This window comes from Mustela putorius, unplaced genomic scaffold, assembly GCF_011764305.1.
Source record: "Mustela putorius furo isolate JIRA1106 unplaced genomic scaffold, ASM1176430v1.1 tig00000275_pilon_pilon_pilon, whole genome shotgun sequence".
NCBI lineage: Eukaryota > Metazoa > Chordata > Mammalia > Carnivora > Mustelidae > Mustela > Mustela putorius.
This window is the reverse complement of record NW_025421341.1, coordinates 5,352,079-5,370,324: the sequence shown is the minus strand read 5'-3', so window position 1 is coordinate 5,370,324 and position 18,246 is coordinate 5,352,079. Positions and strand designations below refer to the sequence as shown.

Genomic DNA, 18,246 nt, shown 5'->3' with positions numbered 1-18,246 from the left:
GTTTGGTGCTAAAAAAGAGTTTTCAGGGCTGGAGAAAGAGATTAGAAATTTATTGACAGAGCCTGAGATTTAGAGAGTTGGGAAAGGGAGGAGAAAAAAAATCACTACTCCTCTGCCCTGGAAAAGAGACAGAAGAAAGGCTGGTAAAGGTGGGAGCAGGTGTGGACGGAAGGTTAAGGAGGTAGTAGTGAGAGCACAGAGAACATGAGCAGAGTTTCCGGGAGACTTGTCCATGTGTGCAAGACTAAGACATCTGGGAGCAAGAAGCTTGAACCCTGCCATGAAACTTGCCGATTGGTTGGGAAAGATCTTTGGCAAACTGAGAGTATAATTTCATTAGAGTGGAGAAGGCAGGAGCCAGAATTTAGGAGTTAAGGAGTGACTAACCGTTGACGATACAGAAGCAAGGGCTGCAAAATTACTCTTTCCAGGAGCTGGCGTTGAAAAGGAGGCCAGAAGTGTGTTGACAGTTTGAATGTGATGGGGCTTCAGTCCGAGATCGAAGGAATTACCCAGTAGTTTGGGGACTCGGCTTAAGTTAACAGGCATGAACTAGTGATGGAACCAAGCACTGTGGTTTGGTAAGAGACTCCAGGAATGTCGGAACCAGGGGACTGGGAGAAGGGAAGAAGCACAGTGGGGCTGTGTGAGGTTTGGTGCTGACAGATTAGGTATGGCAGGAGACCAAGAGGGGGAAATCTCTTGCTCCCTTGACTCTTAGCTAATTTATACATTCTATTATTGACAGACTTAGTTGACATCTTTAAAAAAAAAACGCGTTTGGAGGTTCACAGAGGTCTGCACATGTTCCAGATAGCACCCTGTGACTTCTTTTTTTGACCGAAAGCACTCAAGCAGCATTTGTGCGCGTCCGCAGTTATCTGAACTCGTGTTATGAAAATCTCCGATTCTTTTGAACAAGTCTGTTGCATGTTATTGCTAAATACAAAGTGGAAGGGTGCATCTTTTAGTCTTTATTTTGCATTGTGTGTGTGTGTGTGTGTGTGTGTGTGTGTGTGCTTTCATCTATCATTCATGTGCATGAATGGGCATTTCATAGCCAGCCAACATTTTATTGCCTGGTTATATATACAGTTCCTTTGGCTAAGGATAAAACTGAAAGCAGGGTTGGATTTTAGAATCAAATACAGTATACGAAGCCTCAGAGAGGACTCACAGAGAGACTAGATAGAAGACAGACCATGCTGGTGTGGGGGCCTGCTCTGCCAAGGCCCTCGGATCTTGGAGGTCTGTCTTGTCCTGCACAGCCCTTTTTGTCTATTTTTATGGATTAATGATTTTTCTTTGGCAGTGCCATCGTTCAAGTGCCAAGTTATAAAAGGTCTAATTGAAGCATGGAACACATTTTATTATTTTCCTCCTGCCATTAAATTTGTAAGATGGCTACACCCAGAAAGGAACATTCACTTTCAATCAACATGAGTTTGAGTTCATGGGCCAGCCTTGAGGATATCAAATGGAAACTGCATAGGAATGTATGAGTATTTCCTTTTAAAATTCTGCTTTTAATTTGGGAAAGCTTTTCATCCCTCTGGGATCATAACCTGTTGTGTATAAAGCCCAACCTAATCAAGGTAGATGGTATTGACAGAATGACATAGTTTGAACTTAAGCTGGAGGTCAGCAGGCAGATTGTTTCTGCTGCATATACTGTAGTCACTAACATCAAGGTTGGACAGCTGGGTTTCACCAGCAGAATCATTAAATGGAAAATATGGTGTATTATGCTCCATGAAACCAGCCATGGATTTTCCAAAAGTTAGGCTTTTTTGAGTGGAATCAGACATTGATGGGTGATATAATGATTTGCTAGCTATAATAAACACAAATTAACTTCATTGATAGAACATAAATGAACAGTTAATCTTTGGATAGAAAAGAATTTCAACATTTTTTTTCCCTCAAAGCAAACAGGATTAGAACCTCTTCTTTTAGATGGATACCCAAGGATATGTCTTATATTTAGTTGCTTTACTGATAGGTCATATATCTTTAGTCCACTGAATATTTTCTTTTATTTTTTTTAAGATTTTATTTATTTATTTGAGACAGAGAGAGAGAGCATATGAATACATGCATGAGCAGGAGGGGAGGGGCAGAGGCAGAGGAAGAAGCAGACTCCCCTCTGAATGGGAAACCTTGATTCTAGGACCTCGAGATCATGACCTAAGCTGAAGGCAGATGCTTAACCAACTAAGTCCCCAGGGCTTCCCCACTGAATATTTTCTAATAGTTTATGATCTCTATTACTCATTTATTACCAAATTCAAGAAGAAGCAACTCTATTTGCCACCCTATAGTTCACATTCCTTGTTTTGTGCTTAATGATTGGACTAGTAATAACCAGTAATTAGAGAGGGAAAGTGTCTCTGTATAGAAAAAAATCACATGTATAACATTCATAAATGAAGCTAAAGCTAAAAAAAATAGACATCAGGACACCTGGGTGTCTCAGTCGTTAAGCATCTGCCTTTGGCTTAGGTCATGATCCCAGGGTGCTGGGATGGAGCCCCGCATCGGGCTCCCCACTCTGCGGCAAGCCTGCTTCTCCTTCTCCCACTCCCCCTGCTTGTGTTCCCTCTTTCACTGTGTCTCTCTCTGTCAAATAAAATAATAAAATCTTAAACAAATAAAAAATAAAGCATCAGCCTAGTTTGTCATGTTTGAAACTTCCCGATGAAGAGCTCCAATTCATAGTAAACAGCATTTGAAAATGCCACTTTTCCAAAGAGAAACTATTAATGACTGTTTCTATCTGATCCTTTGCCCCTGTGAGTATATCATCTGGTGATAGAAAAATAGCACAACTGAGGGAATAGCGCTATATTTCCAAGAGCTTGCTTTAATACATTTTTATGTTAATCAGTGTGTGCTGAGATCCTGCGGCACTAGGATAGCACGTCTTCAGCTTGGGCTCGAGATGAGGGAGTTCTAGATGCAGGGTATAGCAGAGCTTCATTGACTGTGCCGACCAGATGCTAGAAGCCTGTTCTTGTCATTAGGACCTTACGTAAAATATATTCTGAGCACCATCCCTTTCTTCTTTATTAGACTTTTGGAGGAAGAGGTTAACCCCACTTTTTGGGTCTCTGAGGATTTTATGACAAATGAGACATAAGATGTGTTCTGACCTGGTCATTTCAGGCAGTCCTGTGGTCTATTTCTAAGCGTTTCTGTTACGTGTGGTCACAGAGTGAGGTGGTGTGGTCAGTACACCTGAGGAGGCTGAGGCAGATGACATGCCTGCTCTCTTTTTGGCTTTCTAATTCCTACCTTCTGTCCCCGTTCTTTTACTCCTGGAAGCTAGCAACTGCTACTCAGCTTTTCATTCATTCAAAGGACTTTCCTCAGGCTACTGGATTTTGCTTTCCTCACACTGGCAGACAGCTGGAAATACTTACCCAGTGTCTGACAGGTGCAGGAGGATGAACGTCCAGCTCCCCTGCCTGGGGACAGGCAGCAGTAGGGACAGCCCGGAAGTGTGGCTTCTCTTCCAGAGCTGTCTGCGAGAGGCCGAGGCGGGGACTGCCTGCTCTTCCTCCTTCCCTGCCTCTCCCATGCCCTCATCAGTTTCCCTCCGAAACACTTCCTTAATAGATCCCTTGCACGGGAATCTCCCTCAGGATGTGCTTCTTATCCCAGATCGTGGATCAGGCCACTGCGGGTCTAAATCGGCTTTGGGGCCTATCGTGGGGTAGTAGGTTGAATGAAACTGACCTTCAATACTATGCCTCCTACCTTCCAAGTCTAAAGTCAGACGGCACTGTGGGAACAGTATAGATGTTTTACTGGCCTACTTTCTCTTGAAAATATTGTCACTATTCTTACTTTAAACATAATTCAGTGGACTGATACTGATATTGTCTAGATTTACTTACAGATAGTGAATGTGAGGGAGAAAAAAAGAAAGAGACAAAGAGGGAATGAGCCTGAAACAGACACTGGATTTGAAGCCCTGTGAGGTCTTCCAAACTTAAACTAAAACTACCCTTCCTGAGTCTGAGTCTGAATTACGTGATGCATGTGAGTTTCTGAGTAGCTTTGCTCCCTTGCCCTTCCTGTCTCCAGTGCTCTGTCAGTGATGCAGATGGTGTTTGTAGCACTAATAATTTCTAGAAATAATAGGACCCGTACTCTATCTAGTTTCTTTTTTCTTTTCCCCTTTCTTCTCTTTCTCCCTCCCTCTCTCCTTCCTTCCTTTTTTTTTTTTTTTTAAAGATTTTTACCTTCCTTTCTTTTGTGATTCATTTTCTCTTGCTTATTTCCTTAATTTAGAGTTGGCCTACTCTCACTTACTAGGCTTATGGACATTAAATATGTTGCTTGCCTATTCACTGTGTTTCCATTTGTGCTTTTTGACAGTTTGATTATGAATCCTAACTTTGAATGTTGTTTTGCCCTGTGGCATTTTGTGGACTTAAAAAAAAAAAGTAATCAGAGGCTTGTGACACTATGAAAAGGTTTATGACCGTATTTTAAAAGACTTACTATTAGCAAGGAATGGTTGTGGGATGCCCACTGACCTATAACAAGGATGGTTTCATAAAATATGTACACTGATTCTTCCTTAATAGATTAACTATTCTCTAATTTATTTAAAAATCCAATGACCTACATATTCACATGCTCAGAAATCCCCCATTTACTAACATAGTTTCTCCTTCGAGACCTTCCATCTGAGTAAATCTGTTAAATGAAGTAGAGGAAGCTTTGATCCAAACGAGGCTAAATCCATTGGAACGGATGCCCTGCCCCACATGAATGGGAGCATTAGAATGTCAGAAAAGGGAAATTAGGTGTGACACGTCCCATCTCTGTGTTACTATCTCCTTTCCTTGACAGTAGAGGTCAGGAAATCCCCTTACACAAGGAATCAGCAGTAAGAACTTTCTACAGTTTGAAAATCAGACTTTTGCCACATTCATTATTCATAGCGTAGAGTTATTTTTCTTTTTCCTCTGGCAGATTACATCATAACTCAGAAAGTTCAGGTCCATTTTCTGTTTCAGGTAGTTCTCCTGAGCCAATTCTTAGAAACATGGTTTCAGCAGAAGCACAGATGTGTTTCACACAATGTGCTATTCTGTAACTGTAGGCCCCTAATTTGGTATCTTGCTCCTTCTTCAGTTTGATGCAAAAGTCACCAAGTTACACAGTTTGCAAGCTTTTGTCAGACACCTTGCTTGAGATAATTCCTCATCGTGGTCTTATCTCATAGAGAAAAGGATTTTAAAAATCCTTTGGGAAATCATTTGGTTGACCTGTCCTTATGGGACTATTTTTTATTTTTTATGAGACTTTGTAAAGAATCTGCTGTTTACTCATCAAAGCCACATCATCTGAAGAAACTTTAAGGCCAGGGTCATAAATACAATTTTATGAAGTGACTCAGCAACTGGAGAATGTTTTGAACAGATTGGAAAATTAGATTGAATATTGTATCAGGAAAGTTGGCAGTGAGGTCAATGGCTAGAAATGTACATGTCTGTGTGAAATGACATGGATTTTGCTTTTAGGCTTTATTGGCACCATGTTTATAATATATGCATGCCTATATTATTAAGGTCAAAAGTGTCTAAGGACTTGCTAAGCACTATATTTTGAAGTGGCACAGTTAGGAAGAGATATGTAGCAACAGCGTGAACATTTTAGCAACCAAAATATTTGGAAATCTAAACTTAAGTGCATTACCAGTCAATTTGGGGGTGAAGAAAGTCTTGTGTTTGATTTATACATATTGTTGGCCAAAGATAGGCTTGATTTAATTACACGTACAGTTTATGTTTGTAGAAAACTTGACCTTCAAGATATTCAGAATTATTTCTCGGCCAACCTCTCGTCCCAGCCATCATTATTTCTTACTATGCAGTAGAGATACGGGCGCTGAGCCAGTCATCCAGGAATAGAACACAATGTAAACCCAGGGGTCTTGACTCCATGGTCCAGTGAGCTGGTTATAAAATGACAAGGAAACCTGTGAGAAAAAGGAAGTCCATCCACTGAAAGATGGCCTTTAAATATGAAATGCCGCAGATCAGGCATGAACATGTTATTGGGTTTTGAAGCAAATAATACAACCTCTTTTGATTTCAACATTGAATTAATAAAGTAGGAAACGATGGCCCGCTTGCTTCATAAAATAGGCGCTCTTTCATTTCAGAGCCACTGGCGGGAATTCGAAGATTTAAAGATTGGAATAATATTAATATCTCTCAGGATAGCAGTGTCTCAGAGTTCTTAGATGGCTTAAGGATGGCCCCTAGCTAGTGGTCTCACAGTAGTTCCTGTTGTACATATAAGAGCTATCATTAATTAGCACCTTTTGGACAATTCCAATGGAGAAGGATGGAGGAGATACTGGCTTCGTGTTCTGGGTAGAGAGGAGATTGACTCAGCAACTGTCGAACATCTGTAACCCTCTCCTTGTTCCTAAATCTACTTGGAAGGAGAGTTTTGTGTAAAAGAATATATAAAGACACTCCCCCCTTCACAAAAGTGGCACCAAAGAGTCAGGAAACAAAGATGATAGTACGATGTTCTGTCTAGTCCTATCCCTGACCAGTGTGCAAAGTTCTTAAAAATTAGTTACTGAAATAATTATAGAAAAACTCCAGTTTCTCCATGTTAGCTTAAAAAAAAAAAAAAAAGGCTGCCTTCCGGGGATGGTTTTATAAGTTTTTGTCAGTATTTTCTAACAAGGAGTGATCAACTCATTTCATACAGATGTGGAATCTCTCTTTTCAATAAGGACTTTCTTTTATCTCCAGTGAGTGTATCTCAATATAGACCTGTATTTTAAGTATAAAGGCCTATTTTAGTGTTTAACTAGTCTCCTTCGGTCCTAGGTGATGTTTGCAATTAAAGTAGAATTTTTCTAGAAGAAATACAAGGACCACTAGCTTTACATCCCATTATTTATATACTTTTTCACTATTGTTTATTTAAAGTAATAAAAAAACGTACAAGGAGTGTTCCTTTCATGGTCATTGATTGAAATGATGACCATTTGGCCTGGGGTTAAGTGCATGTTTGTTCAAATAAAGCAAATTAAATTTAAAGGCCAGAAATGCTGTGAGAAAAATATAACTGAATCAATTTGAAGTCACTTGGAAATTACAAGGTTGTTTACATTCTGTCTATAAGATTTGTACCTAAAATTATCATTGTAGACTACAGCATTTACTGTCAGACTTCTCTGACTGCAGTACCCAGTGAGAAGTACTTTGTACATCACGAGCTGGTACAGACACTCACACATGTGCTCATATGTATGTGTGTCTATCTTGAGCTCCATTTCATTTCCACTGTTTATTTATCTATATGTTTCCAAGGCAAAGTCTTCTTGAAGGGAAAAAAAAAAGCCTTCATCAAATAATACTTGTATCATGTGTGAAGTACTCTGGTAATTTCCAATCTATTTAACTGCATTTCATTATAAAAATAGTTATGATGTATTGAAATAATTCTATCATCCACTGATAATTGTGACCCTTATTTAAACAAAAATGCAAATGAAGGCTTTTCTTTAAATGACTACAGAGTTACTTAAAGAAGAAAAGTTGTTTTACTTTCCTGAAGTATAAAATGAATATCTTGGTTTAGTGACATGCTGGATATCCATGTGGTCCTTCCACTTTATATAATCAATTAAATTTTTCTTTACATTATCTTCAGTCCCAAATAATTTTAAATATTCTCCTTTCTGAAATGTATTCTTTACATTTTCTGCCTTCTTTATGGGAAGGTTTCAGTGAAATGTAAGTGGAGGGCCTTGAAAACTTGAAGTCGCAAATTCAGGATAAGAATTGTATTTTGGTATTAGTTCTGTATTTATTAATTCATTCATTTAACAAATATTTGTTAAGCATTCAGAGACTGTGGTAGGCATTATAATGGAGGCTCTCATTTATTGAACACGTGTATCAGGTACAGTGGCAAGCTCTAGGGAATCCTATGTGGGAAGTACGATTACTCTATCAGTTTTACCGGTGAGGAAACTGTGCCACAGGAGATTAAATAATCCTTATCCAGTTGAAGCCCGGTTTTGAGCTCAGCAATTTTGACCTCAGAACTCACATTCACAACCACTTTAGTCTTAATTATTTCTGTTATCATAAGGCAGAAGATGAAAGACACAGTCCCCTCTTCAAGGAGGTACGAGGGGTAAACAAGCTTTCAAACCAGTAATCCCACCGTGGTGTAATAAGTACTGGGACATGTTGCCTGTGCTGCATGAGAAAAGATGTTTTTGACCTTGCAGGTGATTGGAGTTAATGCAGAAATATTTCATTAGGGGAAAAGGTGTTTTTCAACTGTTTGAAGGACAGAGACCACTCATATATTAACAGACTGCTTTGCTTTTTATATCTGAATGCATTTGATACATTTGAGATATAAATATTCACTGAATGTATGTTTTTGGTTTGTTTTGTTTTGTTTTTGGAAAGCACTATTTTTGCCAATGTTTTGACAAAGTAGCCAAAGCTAGTAAATTTTGTGGGCAGTTCGCCAACAGTTGTTTCACACAATACACATAGAAACTAGAAATAACCAGGGCTCAGAACTTTGTGAATGCAATAGTCATGTGCCAGGTGCTTGAGGTGTTAGTAGAAACCACGTATGTGCCCAGAGCTGAGGACACCGCTGGTAAATATTTTCAAAGGAAACCTGTTCATTTCTCTCTTGGCTTTTGCTTCTTGGGTACTAGTGTGTTTAAAAAATTTTGATTTAGATTGCGCAGAGCCCCCCATTCTGGTACCCAAGATTTTCTAAAGACAAGAAGGGGAGGGGAGACATTTATCTCATTGCATCTATCTTGGCATTGAGTAGGTAGGTAAAAATAAGAAAGTTGCCAGAAGTCTCTTTTTGGCTAAGTTCCTCCTTTGTATGTGCTCAAGAGTGGCTTGGACAAGGGGGTTGCGGTTAAGAGAGCCAGACAGTTTTGGTTTTGCGAATGGTTTTGCTGTACCCATTCGTCACGTGCTTACTGCATTCTGATGTGTCGGGGGGCACAAGTGAAGTTTTACTACGTATGTCAGGAAGAAAGGTGTCTTGGAGGGAAGTGTTTCATTCAGTAAATTGCAGATTTAGAGTACATGAAGTATTTGTTCTAAAGTGGAGTCTGCGTGGCCCAAAATTTCAGTTTCCATTATCTTTGTGTTTAGAGGCGATGGAATGAAAAGATCTCGAGTGCAATATGTGGTCCACCAGGGTCTGTTGCTGGCTGTTCAGAAAAATGGAAAAAAAATGCATTTGGTGCATTCTTAGAGCCCTGTGTTCGTGTATGTTCCCAACTAAGCACAAAGTGTACAGATTCTGCTCCCAAGGAATTTACTGTATGATGGGGAGAAGAGGATTTATAGTAGCACAATGTGAAAGATGGTTAACAGTGCCATAAATAGGAGGTAGAACTACTGCCATCTCAGTTCAAAGGAGGGAGAAACTATTGCCAACTGCAGTAGAAATACATATATATACATTTTAGTGCATTACAGTACACATTTCTACAGCAACAACATTTGTCTGCAAATGTTACTTTTGTATATAGCATTTATATTTGCGGAGTACATTAATTCCCTTTAGATGCTCAATTCTATCCACCCCCATCCTACAAAAATGTGACATGCATAGGCTGTCTTTCCTAATAAAGAGATATTGTAATAAGGAGAGGTTTTATTAAACTAATGCAATAACGACATTTTCTTTAAGGATTTAACACATCATTTTTAATAATAAAAATCAAATTGTCATTGTTGTGCCCTATATACCTTTTATTCAAATCAGCCTAAGTACTCTGGCTTCATGGCTAAGCAGTACTCTGGGGGGTGAAGGGGGGGGTGAGTATTTTCAGCATTACACAAATGAATTTCAGCATTTAGCTTCATAGTGGGGTTGTAGATTATGAATATGGAACCCAGGGAAACCTGTTTATATTCGTGAGCAGGGGTAGGGGGGAAATGCCTCTCAGGAGCGTCTAGAAGGAAATGAGATTGGAGATTAGGAAAGGACCAATTTTGTTAGGTCAGCTTTCAGATGGTAAGATGTCAATACTTTCTACAGCCATGCAGCTGATTTTATAGCTTCGATAACTGCGCATTAACCACCAAGGTGTAAGAAAGAGCTCACTTTGTATGATCAGGCTCAGAATTTGGTTATTATTTGATTTTCACAAAAGAATACCAGTTTTTGGCTCTCCCATCAGCTGGAACCAGACATTTCAGAACTGTGTGTGAAAAGTAAGGCTAACAAAAAGCATGTAAACGTGAAGAGTGGAGACATGATGAGTAAGACGGGAAGAGTGTCTGTGGAAGCTATTAGGGTTTTTGTTTGTTTGTTTGTTTGCTTGTTTGTTTTGTAATCCAAGGGAAGTGCATGAAGACAGATCATGCTCAGGACAGGATGAAGCATTGGTCGAGATGAGTGACAAGGCCCCTTCCACCTTCCACTCTCTCTATTTTAATCTGTGAAATGGGCAGGGAATGGGATATGTGTATCTTTCAACCTGCTTATTGGTTACGACATCATTTGTTTAAAGCAGTATAGACATATGAACTAATTATATTTTCTGACTCACTACCACGTGATACATATGTTTCACCTCATACATCCTTGAAAAGTTGTAAGTTGATTTCTGAAGATCCTTAAATTGCTTTTATACTTTGTTAATACATCTAACAATAAATAATTAAGATAAATTATTAGGAGATGGAGTTTATGTTCTCTAAAATTGATCTTTGTTCAGATTGGAACTCAATGCTTTCTCGAACTGTTTGCTTATATGATAAACGAGTATTCTTTCGTTGAGTTACTTTAAAGGTATATGTTACCATAAATATGTGGACATTGCAAGTTACCCTTTAGACCTCCCTCTTCAACTGCCACAAACAGAAATGTAATTTACAGAAATGAAAACAGTCTCCAGCTAGCTTGAGGCTTTTTCCAAGGGGGAGCTCTGGGGTTTGCTGGGCCAGTTTCCTCAGTACACACCTGGTGTATATCACTTTAAAAAATAAATTATGCCTCATTAAATTACAATTAAATGGAATCATGATCATTTGTTTTTCTGGAAGGAAGATGTTTTGCATATTGAAAGCCTAATTTGTTGCAGGTGACAAAAAGGCTGAACAGATTATCTAATATCACTTCATTTTGGGGGTAATGTTTGCTGGTTATTTTGCGTATACTCCAGTAGTTCAGAATTATATTAATGTGGACTCTAGTATTTTCACTTCAAAATATCTTCTACTGGTCTATCAGTTTTTTGTACTTTTTTTTTTTAAAGCTTTTAAAGAAACAGAAACATCTCTTGGCATTCTGGACCAGTCATGCTCTTTCTGTGTTTCAACACAGGCCTGTCTCTCCCTTGCTTCTCCGCCTTGGCCTCGTCTCCTCATTATCTCCGCTATATCCATGTTCTATGTGTATTTCAGATTCCAGCCGGGTTAAGTTCCACTTCTTCCGAATGTTTTCCCCGAGTCCTGCACTTGGCAGTACTTCTACTCTCTTGTGAACGGAGCCGGCACTCATTCTCTCTGGAATTTATGACACATGTCAACTTCTACGTTGTGTTTCTATAAACCAACATACAGTGAATTCCTTGGCAGTGGAATCTGTGACTTTCTAATATCCTCATCCCTTTCTGAGGTTCATACCAAATCATAAATAAGAAATGAATTAATAGACTGGTCTGTCATTTTTTGGTAAAAGGTACCTAGAGTTTGGGGGTTCCCTAGATAATCATTGGGAGATAGAGCCTACAAAATTACCAGGAGTCTGGGAGATGTGAAGAATGAGTGTCTTGTTAAAATCTAGGCAGTCATGACCTCAACTGTTCCTGCCAGTCTTGGGAAGGCCTGAGAGGCTTGTGCTCAGTATTCCTAGAACCCAGTCCAGGTTCTGGTTCTCTTCTGCTCCATTAAAGAATTAAGGGCCCGGGGCGCGTGGGTGGCTCAGTGGGTTAAAGCCTCTGCCTTTGGCTCAGGTCATGGTCCCAGGGTCCTGGGATCGAGTCCCACATCGGGCTCTCTGCTCAGCAGGGAGCCTGCTTCCCGCTCTCTCTTTGCCTGCCTCTCTGCCTACTTGTGATCTCTCTCTGTCAAATAAATAAAATCTTAAAAAAAAAAAAAAGAATTAAGGGCCCATCATAAGCAATTTCTCACCTGTTTCAGATAAGGCCTCAAGGACTAGTGCAGAAACTTAGAACTAAACTTTATAGAGCCAGTCGTGGTAATGTTTCCCAAGCATTTCTCAATATCAGCATGGATTTTACACACTAATAATCTGGGGCAAACTATATAAAATGTTGAGGAAATATGGAAATCATAATACCATAAACAAAAAAGCTCATCAACAGAAATTGCAGACTCAGAAACTATGAGGTCATTTAGATTGTTGCAAATAAATATTATTTAAAATACTAGAGGGCGCCTGGGTGGCTCAGTTAATTAAGCATCTTCCTTTAGCTCAAGTCATGATCCCAGGGTCCTGGGATCGAGTGCTACCTCGGGCTCCCGGCTCCATCTGGAGCCTGCTTCTCGCTCTGCCTCCTTCTGTGTCTCTTAAAAAAAAAAAAAAAATACTAGAAGTAATAAGTACATCAATTTTTCATTTTAAAAATGTGCCCTAATTCTTTGTTTTGTTTGTGCAGTGGAGATAGCCTATATTAGCCCCCGAGCTAGATGGCATTATATTATCTCTTGTGCTTTTAATTATTTTGTTTTTATTGAATTTTCTGCCAATGTCATATATTCTTTGTGGGTACTGGAAATAATATAAAACTTACAAAATCCCCCATTAAAAGGCGAAGGAGAAGGCCAGTTTGAGGTTCTTTTTGCCTGACTTGCTTCTTTTTTCAGTGGCTTGTAACCCACCAGCTATTGTGCAAGGTGTCTTTCTTCCCTGTGCAGATGCTCCCTCTACTCCTTTGCAGTCAACATGTTTCCTGGTCTTACATAACCTCAGCTAACACCGTGCTGGGAATTGTTATAATTTTTCCCTCGAGAAGGCTCCATTGCCTACAATGAGGAAAATTCTTAATGACCACTTTACTCAAGACTTGCAATATGTTTTAATATGATTACTGATATGAAAATGTAATAAGCAATATCCTGGTTAATTTATTAATTTCCCTCAATTTTCACATTCTCAATATTCATGACCTTTCTGTTCATCAAGGTACATCCTTTTTTTCCCAGCGCCCAGGTGCCATGTCGCATTCTCTGATTCTCGGGCTGGGAATGGGAATGTTCAAGTGACACCTCCTGCCTGGCCGGTTGGTCATTAAAATGCCAGACAACATAGTGGCAAGGGCTTTAGGAATATTTATGTGAGATACATTATTAATTCATGTTCAATTCAAGACAGTTTCAATATGATAAACATTTACTTACCCTGATAATTAGATAAGGTGGTTTGCGCTATAAATTATGCCACAGATTTTCTTCTGATTCTTTTTTGCCCCCCGTGACGATTTTCAGCTTACTAAATAAACTCACTCTACATTCATGAGCCCGTGGAACTTGGACTATATTTTTAAAAATTCCAGTTGAAGGAGTGAAGAACATATAAATAACCAAAATGAAAAAGACTCAACAAAACAACTAAAACTCTTTTTGTGCTCACCAGTGAGCCACTTGTTATTGAAAATGTCTGAGGTAAAAAAAAATCTGCTTTGGGACCAGGGCTACACAGATGAGACTTTAAGTAAATAATTTAGAACAGTGTTCTCCTTCTCTGGGGCAGTCCATGGAGGCAGCACTGGCCACCTTGTTGGTTTGAGACTTTATCTTCAATTAGGCAAATGAAACAGAGGCAATAGTATATTCCCCCAGGCCTTCAAAATACAAACATTGTGTCTCATTCACTTCGGAAATGATGCTGATGAGCAAAATCATTTACAAGGATGCTTTGTCTTGATTTTTCTTAGAGATGGATTTATTTCCCTGTAAGGTTGTCCAACGTGTAAAAAAAAAAATTAAGGGAAGGAACTCCACAATTTCTGTGTGAGGGAAAAATAAAGTCAACCAAGCCAAACAAGAAACGAGTAAAAGACCTCAGAATAATTTGTTTATTGATTAGGCATGAAGAAACTTGCTATTTTGAACAATAATGATAAGTTATAACAGTTAATAACAATAATAATAGTTTTGTTATTTCACCACTTTGTATGTTAAGATCTCTCCTTCCCCTTGCAAAAATAATTTCACAGAAGAATACTTTTACAAATTTTGCCCTTGAGATACCATAACTATAATTGTCAAACAAGCATAAAGAATATATCTAGGCAGACCCTAAAATTCCTCCAAATTTCATAGCCTGAGATTTATTAAAATGCTCAAGTTGCTTATGCTAGAGAGAGAGAAAGGGACAGGAGGAGGAGGAGGGACCAAGGACCAACTCATCCTGTTTGTGCAGAGTTCATTACTAAAGAAAGCTCCGAAAACATCCGTCTCAGTGTCTTATTGGTATTGATTTTAAGTCCACTTCCCTCTTGCCCTTCTACATATTAATTGGGAGATTTTTTTTATCTTAGGACAAATTCATAATTAATATTTCAAGTTGCTTAATGCAAGTGGAAAGTAGGATAACTTAAGGCCGAACTGACTTTTAATATCAAAAAAAGAATCCATTCCTCGATTGTATAACATTTTCTGGAAGACAGATGTCTCTTGCTTCTTAAAGCATGATAAGAAATCTGGATTTTCTTACAATCATTTTACCGATAACGGTATATTCACATATATGTCCTACCTTTTCCTTTCTTTGGGCATGCGTGCCCACAGACACAGCTTATGAACATACCTGCTAGCTTCGTTGTATGGCGTATTTTATTCTTATTTGCAAAGACTTCTCTAATCAAAGCAACGTAACACCCATGTTGCAGAACTATCATGTGGCGAACCGCTTGCCGATTCCTTCTAAATTGTCTTACATGGTATTTTGAGTGTTGGTTACCTCCTTGGAGTGCTGATCGTTGTGTGATGCACATTCTAGTGACATTTGCTTTACTACATTATAATGCATTACTTATTTTAAAAAATTGTCCCTCTTATCCTGAAGATTTCTGCCCAACCAGAACTTGTATATTCTTCTTGCTTCCAACACCTTTTTATATTGCAGCCATATTTTACAAACCTGATAGTGTTTTCTTTGCATGAACATTCCCCTCGGTGGAACTGTCTTTAGCATCTACTTTTCACAATTTGGAGTTGCCCCATGTGTTCCAAGATACAGAGGTGAACGTTTTAGCTCTTCCTGGAAGGATAATCCTAGACTCTGGTCTCATGCTCCTCCCAGAAGAGATGGACTGAGTTGGAAGTGTAAAGGGACGTCTCTGGGTGATCATCTAACACGAGTGCAGAATGGACGTGTTTTAGCTTTTGCCCGAATGACTTCTGTGTTCCAGCCATTTTCTTGAGTGCATACTACTTTTCTCCAGATGCGTCAGCGTTTTCCTTTTCTTTGCGAGTTCCCTGCCATCAGAGCACATGAACACAGGAGATATCTATTTAAAGCTTTCTATATGGATGAGTCACAGATTCAGAAATTATCTTGGCTTATACGTGGCATTCTCTGATGTGTGCTCTGATCCCTCACCAGATGTGACTGTATTTCCATGGCCTTAATGGTGGGATCAGCTGTTCCCCCTCCTGGGGGGAAAAAAGGTTTGGGTGCCACCAGGTACATCTACAAGGGTACCGATTGCATGTGTGGTTTGGGAAGCTTTCAGAGGGTTACCACAAGTAATGGCCATTTGCTTTGTGTCTTTTTTTTTTTTTTTTTTTTTTTTTTGCCATGCAGACACGAGTCTATATTGAAAACAGTGGCCGGTCACACAGAAATTCAGCCAAACTTTTTTTTTTTTTTTTTTAAGTCGATGTAAATCTCCCATGCTGTTTAAATGTCGGAACTAAATTTACCAAACTTGGCAGATTTGTAAAGCCGAGCAGGACTGCCAAGTGTTCCCAGTTTCAAGCAGAGAGAGTTCTAACAGTTCCTGAAATACTTGTAGGAGGCACCTGGTGGTAGCTGCAGCCCCACAAGCCTCCCGAGCGCCTACCTTGCTAGCTAGCATCTCCGTGTGCTGACGATTATTACAGCGATGATAAAGTGTCAGAATAGAACAGTCCAGAATAAGGCACAGCCCTGGAAGGCAAGCACATTCCCACAAAATCTCCCTGCTGGAGAACCCTCGGCAATGAGACCGAGGTTCTTGACATCACCGCCAGCTGGTTACACCGAACAAATAAAGGGGGCGGGGGGCAGGCGCCGGCAACCGCGCACACACCTGCAGATATGACTTGGCCTGTTCTCTTGTTTTTTTGTCTTCCATGTAATCAGGGATTGTTGTCTGAGATTTTGCGTAAGGAAGAAGACCCTCGGACAGCCTCTCAGTCTCTCTTAGTAAACTTGAGGGCCATGCAGAATTTCCTCAATCTGCCGGAAGTGGAGCGGGATCGCATATACCAGGACGAGAGAGAGCGGAGCATGAACCCCAATGTGAGCATGGTCTCGTCAGCCTCTAGCAGTCCCAGCTCCTCCCGAACCCCTCAGGTGAGATATTTGCTCCGCTGACTTTTCCCTCTGGGCCTTGGAAACATGTTGCCTTCACTGATACGGGGTTGCTCTCAAAAACCGAGAGACTTAACTTGAGGATTTCTTGACTCACTGATCATGTTGTTCCAGGTCATGTCATAGGGTTTATCCTTTCCTGTGTCCTGTGGTGTTCCTGTCCCTTTAGAAAAACACCATTCTTCCCCATAGAAGGGACAAGCACGGGTGGAAGGGTCGGCTCCAAAATGTTTCCACACGGCTGCTTAGTTATCTAAGATGGGGCCAGGGGATTCGAGTTGAGGCTGAGTTTGCATAGCAAGAACACTGCTTTTCCTTAAACTGTATATTTATTTGGATACTGAGTGGGGGTGGGGGAGGGCAGCGGGGGTTGGGTGATGTTGGTTAGGGTTGGGGACAGGGGACAAGTAGAGTAGTCCAAACTCCTCTTTATGCAATCTGAAGAAAGACAGAATGGGGGAGAACTCTGTGTGTGGTGTAAGCCTGCGTACGCAGTGGCTAGATCAGAGTGTTTGGGGGATCCTTCAGTGAGTGCCGAACACAGCAGTGGAAGGTAGGCCTTCATGGTTTTCCTTCCTAGGCTGATCCTCCCGGCGGAACTCAGTGACTCAGCTCTCCTTCCCTCCTTTTTGCACACTTTATAAGCCTTCTGATCTGGTCTTCCTACAAATGCGTGCATCTAGAGATGCTGTGTGCTTCAGGGATCCTAATTTTATTAAGGGGTCAAGGTCTCCAGTCAGCCAAGCAGTCTTTCCAGTTCACATGGGAGCCCATTCATTTGTAACCTGCTTTCTATTTCCCCCAGACTTTTACTGGTCAATGGATTTATGATAAAGCCATCTCATTCACTGTTGCTAGGATAGCTGCAAGTTCTATCTCAAAACCAATATTTAACAGGTACACATTTATACAAATCAGAAAAAAATGGGTAGTTTGAAACCAAAGGTTTGTCTGGGTTTGGCTTTTTGGTTTGTTTTGTTTTTTGTTTTGTTTTGCTTTTTTGCATAGACACTATGATTTTGGTGTTATGAGTATTTTCTAGTAGGTTCCAAGGAACTGATTCAACATAGAAACAGAATTTTATTCTAGTAGAAATATTTGAGCTTTTTCAAGTATATCCATTTTTTTCACACATCATAATTTTTTTTCCGCTCTGCAATAGATTTTTAATTGAAGATCATTTTCTATCATGCAGTGCCAAATTGTGATACTTACACTTTAGTCTTTGGTGAATTATGGGTTTTAGTTACTGTTAAATCAAAAATAAGTCTCTTGACTGCTTACTTTGGATGAATGTAACCAAGCTTATTTCTTTTTATTTATTTTTTTTAAATCTTGGGGTGTACATATTGAGCTATTGAGTTGGACGAGTTGTTAATTTGCACTAATATTTACTTCTTTTAAATTCACCAATAATTTTGCCACTTTTGAAGCCCAATAAATCATGATAGAGAGTCCAGCCATGCTTCATGGCCATTTAACTAACTCAGAAAGTCACTTTTACTTGTTAAAAAATAACTCAAGTCTGGGTAGTTTATTCTTTGTAGTATTTTTCTAGTGAGATTATTTCTTAGACGTCTTTCCAAAGACCTGATAGATTTCAGGGTCAGACCATTTTACCAGGGAAAACAATCAGGGTCAATATTTTGCTTTATT

At 39.6% G+C, this 18,246-nt stretch overlaps 1 protein-coding gene across 2 annotated transcripts in view; it reads left to right on the top strand.

Moving 5' to 3' along the window:
* The window catches only part of SATB2 (SATB homeobox 2), a 189,427-nt gene that overhangs the window by 117,115 nt on the left and 54,066 nt on the right, over positions 1–18,246 (top strand). For both annotated transcript variants that reach the window (XM_004772180.3, XM_004772181.3), the window contains one exon: positions 16,360–16,572. In XM_004772180.3, coding sequence (XP_004772237.1) covers positions 16,360–16,572 — 213 coding nt within the window. The remainder of the gene's footprint in view (positions 1–16,359; positions 16,573–18,246) is intronic.